Source organism: Notothenia rossii (genome assembly GCF_949606895.1).
Source record: "Notothenia rossii genome assembly, chromosome: 8".
NCBI classification, from domain to species: Eukaryota; Metazoa; Chordata; class Actinopteri; order Perciformes; family Nototheniidae; genus Notothenia; species Notothenia rossii.
In genome coordinates, this window is record NC_136906.1 from 20,352,833 (window position 1) to 20,364,168 (window position 11,336).

Sequence of the window (11,336 nt, forward strand, 5' to 3'; positions counted from 1 at the left end):
CACAGACCTTCAGCCGCCTTATGTCAATGTTGCATATACCGGCATGTTCCTCCCACAGGTGTTTTATAGTGCTGTTTGAATGGTTTATGTATTTGTTGCCACCAGTGTAGTGGATTATTTAAATTAAAAAAACATTTCAATAGCTTATTTTCATCTTTTTCCCTTACAGTGCAATCTGTACTGAATAGATTATTATGAACAAGATCCGTTTTTATTCTTTTTCCATTTTTAATTGTCAAACTTTTAAGGACTGCATTAAATGAGATTTTCTGGGTTTGCTGTTTTGCAGTATAAAGCAGATCATTGTGATCCAATTTAGATTGATCTATTTCACATGTTTTAATTCAGTTGCTTCTTAATAAAGTACTGCCAACATGGTTCACACCCCAGGCCCATGTGTAAAACAGATGGGCCTTTTTATTTTTAATAATAAAAAGTAAATACACACAAAGGGACAAAGAAAACCCACTGATGCCTAAGCTACTTTCCATTTCATGTAAAAGTGAAATGTTGAAATGTATCTCACTTTGCAGTCAGACATGTTTAGAAAGAAACCCATACACAAGTATACAAATTCTATGTTTTATTTTTACCTTGTAACAGACACAACTTGTGATTCAAATAAAAAATACTGTTAATTTCTATTGTTTCTTTTCCCTAATTATAATATCTACCTAGCAACAGTGCATGGTGCAAAACATCCCTGATTGATTAAAAAAATCCTACACTAATAAGCTTGCGGTATTTAGCATTGAATTGAGTAAAATTAATGAACGAAAAAGTAGTTAAAGACCAGATAATTTTGTGGAAATACCAACATTAAACATAGAGTAACAATGCTTTAAGCAGAGGTTTGTACAGCTTTGAAAATGGGAATTATAGTGGCCATTTTTGGACAATTTTTTCAGAAGACTGAAATGTACAATTCAATAGTGTTTCACTATTTTCTCTTAAAGGAGTCCCCTCATTGTTGAAGACACAATCTCTCCATTGGAGACGTTCTCCACAAAATGATAACACCCATGCCTTCATTTCCTATTATTCTAAAAATATTTTACCGTCAGACATTTCTGTACATTTTCAGATCCGTTAGACAATCATATCAACTGTATTTACAAAAGGCGGGCCTGTATTATTAACAAATCAAAAGGACCTTTAAACTAACAAATCACTGTGAACATTGTTCCCTAATGGACTCACCACGCCACAGTTGGGCTCAACTTATTTACCGTAAATTGAACATAAACGACAAGTCATCCGACTGGTAAATATGAATGTTATTACTTACTATTTGAATACAAAATAAGATTTCCTCATACCATTCATTTTATTTTAAATTTCACTTCCTGAGTTGGTCTTATTGTATGGGGCAGGCAGACAGCTGAAAAACAGCTTCCCCACCCTCTGCTTGCGTATGTGCGTATGCCTTGCACTCAACTTGACAATGTTTACTGCCTCTGCAATCTGGAACGCTGCTGTGGCATGTGCTCATACTTGGACAGAGGAATGAGGACAGAGACAGCAGACAAATAAAACCAGACAAACTACATATGTAATGGAGGAAAACTGTGTTTGGGTCATTAGAAATGGGCAGTGAGACACCCTGAAACACTGCATAAATTAATATTTTCACCAGTTGCAACAGCCAGCGCTGAACTATGGAATGCTTTCAATGGGGACAACCTGTATGCCAACTTAATGCACAGAAAAAAGGAAAGCAAAATGGCCTGCTTATGGCATTATTCTGTACAGGACAGAATGTATATTTAAAAGCCTGTTTCAATAAGATTTTTTTTTATTTTTGAGTCTGAATTTAGGTTGGCTGCGTTGTTTGGGGGTGACAGTGGTCACAGTGTCCACTTTGATTCATTTCTTAAAGTATTTAATTTATTCTGTCTATGGGTCTTTATGCTTTTTCCAACAACAAGCTGCAAAAAGAAAGCAACTCAAAGATGATGACTGCCGTCACAAGCAATGCAAGCACTTCCATATTATCGCAAAAAATGTTCACAAAGCAAAATCTAATAAGCATTAAAAATGATTTACTAATGCATGTACAGTAGCTGTTCTCCTGGTTATTACCTGATGTTGCAGACAAAAAATGTAATCTAGATTTATTTTGGATTTTCTGTATATTATTGCTTTGGGAACTTTAATAGTGAAACAATTACTTAATATGATTCCCTATTAAGTTTAAAGGGTAATCTGCAACCCTTTATAAAAATAAAAAGTATAATAGTTCCGTCCAAACTCTGCTGCCTTCAGGGCTTATGTTCCCAGTTCTAGCCTCATTCAGTGGGTTCAAATAAAAAGAAACCCACTCTTTATTGGTATGATGCTCTTCTTGACTAGAGCACTTGGACAATGATTCACCATCTCCTCGCCCTGGGACTATGGGGAGAACCTTCTATCCACTTTCAGCTCAGGTATCTTGAGTATGCTGTTGTAAAAGTTCAATACGGCTTAAAAGCCAGAAAATATTAACTTCCTAGTCCTCCCGCTGAAGATCATTAACCACGTGTTCTCCATAATCATAGTCAAGATTCTAGTTCAAAGTATTGTGATAAAAACAGGCAACATCTGGTTCTAAGACCACCTGTTCTGTCCTACATCTTTGAGTAGATTACACTAAAGAACCATGTGAAATTACCCTTTGTTTGAACTAAAATGATACTTTTCAGTGTCTATATTTGAGTGGGTCCTATTCATAAGACATCTCTTTAAGCTGCTGTATTGTCAGATTAAGCTACCACACTCAATGACAAGCGCAGCCACTATGCTTGATGGCAAAGGTTGCTGACAAACACGAAAGCAACGGCAAACAGAGTGAGCGGCGTGATGGCATAATTCAAATAAATGGTTATTTTATTCATCTTGTAATTTCAGTGAACTAAAAACAAGAACAAAAAGAAAGAAATCAACCATGTAGGTTTCATGTATCTACAAAAAAGAAATGGAAGAAGCAAAACTATTTCACATCCATGTCTGCGTTCTCAAATCATTGGTTTTCGAAAAAGGGAAGAGAAGAAAAAAAAGTATTATTTCATGTGAATCCATTTCATTCAAGGGTTCACCTGCACATATGTCCACCTGTGCACCCAGTGTGTGGTATGTGCAGTTACCATTTGAGTGTGCAACTTGATCCCCCCCCCCATCACACAGACATACACAAACCTCTGAAACAGGATGTACAAAAGCTTGTGTTTAGCATTAAACAGTGCGGGACCTTAACATAAACAGCTAAGGCTCCTCTTTCTCTTTGCCCCCTTCCCTCCTCCACTGCCCCCAGGTTTGAATATACATCACAGAGCGGGAAGAAGAACCCAGCTCTACAAAATGACAAGGAAAAATGAACAGAGGAATAAGAGGAAGAAAGAAAAAAAACATACATACACAATACAGCATTTCCCTCTGTATCATTCTCACTTTTTTTGATTACACACTCACACAAAAGAGTGCACGCAAACAGCCAAACCAACAGTTTGTTTCAGAGAGAAAAAACATGATTGAACCCTGGACACTTGTCTGCTTTGTTGCCGTTTGGTGACGAGGGAGAACAAGTTTGGGAGGTAGAGGAAAGAAGAGTTGGGTAGACAGCAGGGTGGCAGGTTGAGGGAGGGGGATCCAGCGGCTGTTATTTCTTGGCCTTGGCAGCCTTGGCTGAATTTCGCGGCGGGGTGACCGGTCTCCCAGATCCCATTCCTCCTCCTCCGCCATAAGGATACAATTTCTTATCGGCTGGCTTCAGAATCTGAGAGAGAGACAGAGGAACTCTTATTTAGTTTGACGGACATAAACAGTAACTTCTGTAATGAAAAAATAAATTGAATTTCTTTTAGGTCAACTTAAAGCAAAGAAAACTATGATCAAACTTAACAAAAAGGAAATGCTACACATTCATTAGAACTAATTAATTACCAATTATGAACAATTGTTGTTGCTAAACAAAATACATGCAGATGATGGCAAATGTGTTTTATTACAAAATTAGAAAAACAAAAACAAACAAAGGTTCTGCTTTACACACCTGGAAGGAGCACATGAGTGTTTCATCCACACTCATCATGGCGCCGGCATTGTCAAACTCTCCACAGTAGTTGGGAGCCGAGAATAAGGTGACGAGCTGCCTCTTTGCGAAAAACTCATAACCATCTTCTACCACCTGAGGAGGAACAGGAACAGTCAACAACACAGACAAACAAGAAGCAAAAAGATCAACAGGTCAGTCGGTAGCTCGCTTGTTACATCACATTACACCGTGTCGTACGGTTGGTTGAGTGAAGCAACACAAAGTCAGATTTCAACTAAACGGGAACACTAGAAGTTACACTACACGGAAGGTCGTTAAGAATATTACATATTTAAGTGAAATAAGTTCACTAGCATTTTTTGAATTGAATATAAAATCCTAACAAAAAGGCAAACTGCTATTGGAAAAGAATAAGAGAGGAATAATCTTAAAGCTTCAGTTGGTAGGGGCATAAAGCCCACTGACTAAACATTACCTGATGTGCCCTGCATATTAGGTCCATGTCATGTTTGTGCAAAAATTTGGCCACCACATCCGCTCCAAATGTGAAGGAGACGCCGCGGTCGTTTTCACCCCAGCCAAGCACATCTTTGTCTGGATCGGCCCACAGCAGGTCACACAACAGACCCTGGTCCGGCACGTCTGTGGGTCGCATTACTCTGCGGATCTGCTCCATAGACTGGAGGTCAGGAGAGAGGCCTGCAGAGAAATCATACACACATCTAGTTTTTATCTTCTGATGGGCAAGGGTCCTCACAGCTAAAGAGTAGAGTAAGATTCAAGCATTTTTTCAAGCATGTTCAAGGGACCTAAACAAAACATTTAAAGATTCTCAACCTTTGTAAGCAAGTCTAAATTGTTGCTATAAAAGCAATTGCAAAATACTTTATACCCATAGCAATCTATCTAAAAGACTTTAGCCGTTTGTTCGGGTGATATGTATTTAATGCTCATTTAGCTTCGGTCCGCCATGCGTCCGATGAAAGAGATTATGTTGAAAATCAGGCATTTTCAAGGAGCATTTTTGAGTTCAAGCATATTTCTAAGTTTCAAAACTTAACAGTCAAAATGAAGCATCTTCCAAACGTTCAGGACTGACAAACCCCGAGTGTGTATCACCTAATCCTCATAGCATCTTATTTAACACTTACCTCCATGACAGCAGAAGATTTTCTCATCTACAATGGCCGCCACAGGTAAACAGTTGAAGCAGTCTGTGAAGGTCTTCCACAGCTTAATGTTATACCGTCGCTTACCTACCAGCAAAAGAGGAAATATGAGACATAAGTGCACCAGCCAAGAGAGCAGATTTGAAGTGTGTCCTGTTAACAAAAGGTACTCTGCACTTACACTCGTCATAAAAGCCGTAGATACGATTAATAGAGGCGCATTCATGGTTTCCCCGCAGAAGGAAAAAGTTCTCTGGATATTTGATCTTGTAGGCTAGAAGCAGGCAGATGGTCTCCAGTGACTGCTTCCCTCTGTCTACGTAGTCTCCAAGGAACAGGTAGTTGCTTTCTGGGGGGAAGCCTCCATATTCAAACAGCCGGAGCAGATCATAGTACTGGCCATGGACATCGCCTGCAGAGGGCAGCAGAGGAGTGCAATGTTAACACCATTCTCACACTGCTACTGGGTGAGGCTGGTGAGTAACACCACAACTGGCATTTACAGATGAGCAAACTGTCAAGTTAATCGAGAACAAAACATCAGGTGATTTTCTCTGCATTAGTCAGTCTGCAGTGTAACTACTATGGTATTTCACATTTGGTTTGATACATTTTGAAGGCTTATTGACAACCACATTAAAGCTCACCGCAGATTTTGAGGGGCGCCTCTAGTTCGAGCAGGATTGGCTGGCTCAAGAAGATTTCACGGGACTTCAGGCAAAGGCCACGGATCTCACCCTCTGTCAGCTGGACATTCTTCCCTGGTCGAGAGCCCTTGACTGAAAGAAAGGTGAAGACAAAAGATGTTTTATGGGAAATATAGTTCAAACAAAAAGACACTGCCACAGTCAGAGCTGTAAAAAAGTCTGAATGGAGAAGGACACAAGGAGTAAGCAATGAAACATGAGCCTCAGATTCTGAAAACCAGACTGGAAGTAAAGAACTCACAACAACCAAATGCAGGAAAATGTTAGTCGAGTCTTACAGCCACATACGCAGTTAATTACACTATTTAATGGTTATTGTGTATGATTTACTCCTCATTTTTTAAATCGTTATTTCCTATCAGAAGTTACACTTTAAATCTAGCCACAACACAGCAAGATGGTTATGTGCAGGATGCAGAGATGCAGCATCTGAGAAACCCTGGTCTGTGGAAACTTGCCTGACGTTGTCAGCCTCAAAGGCACGTCGTTCTGCTTATGTAGCAGTTTAAAGCCAAGCTAGGAAGAAGACGAGAAACCCACATCCCCTTTAGCTGATGTAGCAAAGACATTTCAAACACATAACTGGGGCCCTCTTAATATGCACGGTTAAGAACGACACATTGTTATGACACTGCACCACAAAGACGGCCAATAAAACAGACATTTTAATTAAATGTAACTATCATGTAATGTTGAATATTATTTTCTGTTTTTGGCACTCAACTACTTTCACTGATACTCTTGACAAATTCACAAGGCTTGTCAAGTCTGTAATTGTCATATTTTTTAGACTTATTACACACTCTGAAAGGAGCCAAACCCAAGATAAAGACTTCGACAAGGAACCAAGTTTATTTTACAGACAGCTTGTTTAAAATGACACACTTAATGGCTCCTAAAGATAAGAGCAAAGTAAAAGACAGCAACTGAAGGGAGAGGAGTTGGTAGGCTTACAGGCATTCTTAAATTATTCATTGAAGTATCACCAGCGCTAATAATTTAGATCAAAACATTTGCACATTGACAGGCCCACGGTGGGGTGCGTACGTGATGCCACCCGACTGTATCTCAGCGACTGCGTGTACACTCTGGCCTTAGGCAAGACTGGTGGAGTTTGGAATCTGGTTTGTTTGCATCTCGGGCAGAATGATATCACACCCTCATTTCCTACATGTGCTTCTTTATGCCAAAGTAAATCTCAACACAAGCTGTGCAACCGAATAATGGCCACTCTGTTTCCCACCCAACAAATTGCTCACAGCCTACAGAACAGGTAATGTATTTACAGTGGAGATAGACTTGCCTCCAACTGTCATAATCACAATTATTAATATAAAGCTGGGTGTGAACAGAGCTCTCTCAATAAAGTTTCAGAGTTGTCAGGTGGATAAACAGACATTGCTTGAGACCTGCTTCGAAATAAAATAACTCATGGTACTTCTCTCACTTCTCTTAAACTACAGATGAACCATTTAGAAATAAAAATTCCAAAACATTCAGCATTTTAATACTTTAAACGGTATCACAGTTTGGACTACAAAATATGACTGCAAAGTTAACATTTGGTTTTAAAATACAGATTACGTTTTTTGTCCATGTTACAAACCATGAACATATCACACGGTTATCACTTGTCAATTATTGTTACAAGTAAACCCAATTTAGTTATAATAAAACTGAAAAACACTTGCAAAGGGAAAGTGAGAGTATTCATTTTGTACAAATGGTTGTGAAATAAATCGCACTTTCCTGGAATGGGAACTGAAAGTAAGTCCCTTAACAACAGTGAAAAGTAGGTATAAATAATACTGCAGTGCTGCTTGTCACTTAAACCTGGATTACAGAAGGCTAAGCCCTGACAGAGCTTACTCCAAAGTTAGCCACATAGCCAGTGGGCAACAGCGAGCTTACCAAGAGGGATACAGACAAAAGGCTTTCCACTACGCTGATCAGGGGGCAGGAAACAAAGAGCTGGACCAGCACAACAGAAAAGCCATTGGGGTTCCGGGATTGCTGGAATCAACAGTTGATTTGGTCCAGCACTCCTGACTCAGTGCTGGACGTTCTGGCTGAGCTTATGTGATGTCACGCTCTCCAGACAAGCTATGAGCAACACACACTCCCAGAGTTCACTTAGCTTTAGATATACGAAAGTAATCCAATTGAAACAATCATTATCCAAACAAGTTTAATTGGGTTTGCCTTGCCTTGGGTTGGTCTCAAAAAACAGTCAGCAAGCACGAAGAAAGTAACTTGTTCACCACAGAGGCTGAGATAGTGTATAATTTATCAGTCTTTTAATGCAGCGAGGCAATTATTTTTCACTAGTCTCCAACAGAGCGGCAAACACAATAGTATTTTTTTCAGGCGAGTGGTTATTCTCAGCAATAAAACCACAAATGCTGACAATAAGGGTCAAGTGAGTTACATAACAGGATAAAAATACTGCCACTATCAGGCTTGTTTGTGTTCCTCTGTGCTTTGCAGACAACCTTATCAAAGCATAAGAATCCATGTACAAAACAGAGCATAACAGGCAGGGTCCACAGTCAAAGTCAAACTCCCAGGAGGTACTATGACTGCACATGCAGATTTGACAATAATCCCAATCACATACACCAGCTTGCCTTAGGCTGGTCGTGAGGGGACTGTGTGTGTGTGTGTGTGTGTGTGTGTGTGTGTGTGTGTGTGTGTGTGTGTGTGTGTGTGTGTGTGTGTGTGTGTGTGTGTGTGTGTGTGTGTGTGTGTGTGTGTATATATATAAGAAGGTAAATAAACAAAGGGCTAAGGTCAAATGTATTTACAGCCTCGGAAACACTTCAGTGCCCAACATCCAAATTAAAAATGGTCTTTTGATAGATGGAATGTGAGTCACATTTGTTTGAGATCACAAGTCTCCTAAATATGATGTTGTTCCTGTGAAACAGTCACACAAAGAAGCCTGGATACCAACTTCCACACCCAGTGAAAAGGTCAACTACAGAGGTCACGACCTTATTTTGTGTTCTTTTTATATGAACTGTACAGTTAGGTCAGAAGAGATGTATGCTTCTGTTTGATGTCCACGGGGCTCCTGTTACACAACCATCATGTGAAGATAAAGACAGCCCTGTTTCCCTCACACACAAGCAACTGCAAGCATAACAAATCTGTTTACACACATTGTATACAGTGCGCATGCAATGGAGCATGTCAGTTTGTAGAGCCAATACAGATTACAAATCACTCCATATAAAAGTACATTTTGTGCAAAAGCATTCTAGAGAACACTTTCTTACAACTTGTAAGAATGTCTTTTAGAGCTATCCTGATATATGCACTCAGAAATAATTGTTTGCACAAAGTATTTTGAGTATGGATCACAAAGGTAGAAAATAACTGATTGCTTCAAAAACAGCATAAAGTAGAATAGAAGGCCAAACAGCAGTTGCTCTCAGTAGTGTGAGCATGTGCCAATCAAAGCATCTTTGTTTGTACGCCTCATTAACAAATCACTCTAGGGAAGGTTGTGACTGCAAATTGATATCAGAGCCTCAACTACATAACAGAAAGCACAACAAAAGTGCACCCATGTAACTGAGAAGCTCTGGTGGGAAAAGGAGTTACAAATGTTTGAAGAAAACTATGATTACAAGAGTTTTCCTACAGTAAGAAAGTGTCAATGTATTAATGTGAATGAAAACAATAACAACAAATCTAAAAAAAAAAGGTAGAGTTATTGAGTTATTCCCATGCCACCATGTTGCAAATCATCCAACCTACAACAGTGATTCTATCATTATAAACTGAAATACAAGTAAGAGATAATCTCCTCCCAACAAGAAATGCATTAATAATAATAATAATAACATCCTAAGGTATGACTAGGTGCCATTTGATCAAATATGTTAAGTTCCTCTTCTTTCGTGCCATTTACTTCTGTAACGTCACCCATTTCGCCTTGATTTCAATACAACACAGTTTCTTATGAAAACAGAAATGGGAAACCATAATATAAAAAAAGCCTTTTCCAATCGAATACCGCAACTAAGTTTTAATGACAAGAGTTGTTAAAGTGGATTTGGCTACAATCCTTGGTTCTATCCAAATGCAACCATCGAGCTTGAGAGCATAGCAATCTTAAGTAGGCTACTACACCATACTGTGTCTACCTTTAACTTTAGCCGACTTACCTGCGATATAAAATACACATCTCTCTAGCATCAAGATATGCATTATATAAAATAAGTGTACCACTGCATTGTAGGTTTATTTCTCCTCACCTTCCAAGAGACGCTGAATTATAGAGTCGATGTTTAATTTGTCCGGCTCCGCCATTTTCTTTATTTTCTGACGTTCTCGGGCAGTCAAGACCTTGGTTTTCCGTGTTGCACCCTAGATCAAACAGAAAAAGAGACGGACACTGACAGTTAATGTTAATATTCGTTTTGAATCAAATCTGTGAATCAATGAAGACCCCGTACTCAACATTTAGGCAATGTTAGCAGACGAAAAATGATAGCTAGCTAGCTAATAGCCAAGTAACATAAGCTAACGATACACATATAAACCAACGGCTAGTTAGCTAACGTTAGCTATGTAACATAGCTACAAACAGATACAATGTCCCCGAACCTTTTCACTTGGTTTGACAATAATCCTCCCTGGGGTGAATTACAGGTAAGTATTTATCCTCCGAGAACAATCTTGGCCCCTTTCCTTGGGTTTGTCCGGGTTCCTTCCCTCTTCCCCCAGGAACTTTGAGAGAGGGCCGTGTCCACCAAAGTGTCTACGGTAACGTAGGAGGCTGAATCCAGCTCTTCACACGTTTCTAAGAAGATGATTGGTTCATCCAATTTAAAACCCACATTGTCGCATTTGATTGGACGGCTGCTGGGTCTTTCACCTATCCCCCACCCCCTTGTAACAGCATCAATGGAGACTCTAAAGAGAGAGATCCAAGTGCGCCCTCAAGTGTTGAGAAATGAAATAGTATTTTACCAGAAGATGTATTACATTCAATCATAGGTTATCAAAACCACATTTTCTATAAAATACTTGTTACATTTTAGGTTTGAAAAAAAAAAATCCATACATTTTTAAGACCATTATTCGTTCTTTATAATTAGAAAACAAGCAGTGTGCTGCAAATTACGGAAGAATATAAAGAAAACAGCAACACATCTACTGATCATTCTTGATGCTTAAGAGATATTAGATGAGACCATTTATCAATTCATTTTCTGTCTTTTACTTGGTTATACTTATGTTAATAATATGGTTGGTTTCTGAAAGAGGCTATACAGCGTACCAATGGTGGCAAGTGATAGGCAATAGCCATTATTAGGAATAAAATAAAAGGAATGGACATTAGTCACAGAATGTTTACAGTCCTTTATGGGGCTCAGAGTTATCAGCCTCGTAATCTAAAATAATTTCTGAGACCATAAA

General features: G+C 39.0%; 1 protein-coding gene across 1 annotated transcript; it reads right to left on the bottom strand.

Moving 5' to 3' along the window:
• Window positions 1–2,847: 2,847 nt before the first annotated feature.
• ppp1caa (protein phosphatase 1, catalytic subunit, alpha isozyme a) lies at window positions 2,848–10,718 on the bottom strand. The gene is made up of 8 exons (XM_079643346.1): window positions 10,521–10,718; window positions 10,169–10,280; window positions 5,847–5,978; window positions 5,381–5,611; window positions 5,182–5,286; window positions 4,506–4,729; window positions 4,028–4,162; window positions 2,848–3,751 (listed from the first exon to the last, which is right to left on the bottom strand). The coding sequence occupies exons 2-8, from the start codon at window positions 10,221–10,223 to the stop codon at window positions 3,635–3,637; spliced, it is 999 nt and encodes a 332-aa protein (XP_079499472.1). The 5' UTR covers window positions 10,224–10,280; window positions 10,521–10,718; the 3' UTR covers window positions 2,848–3,634.
• Window positions 10,719–11,336: the final 618 nt, after the last annotated feature.

Bases quoted from the DNA above. Each gene is read 5' to 3' on its own strand.
- ppp1caa (XM_079643346.1), bottom strand. From the start codon at position 10,223: ATGGCGGAGCCGGACAAATTAAACATCGACTCTATAATTCAGCGTCTC. The intron at 5,979-10,168 runs GTGAGGAGAAAT...CCTTTCTTTCAG, and splicing joins AATTCAGCGTCTCTTGGAAG to TCAAGGGCTCTCGACCAGGG. The intron at 4,730-5,181 runs GTAAGTGTTAAA...ATTTCTCTGCAG, and splicing joins AATCTTCTGCTGTCATGGAG to GCCTCTCTCCTGACCTCCAG.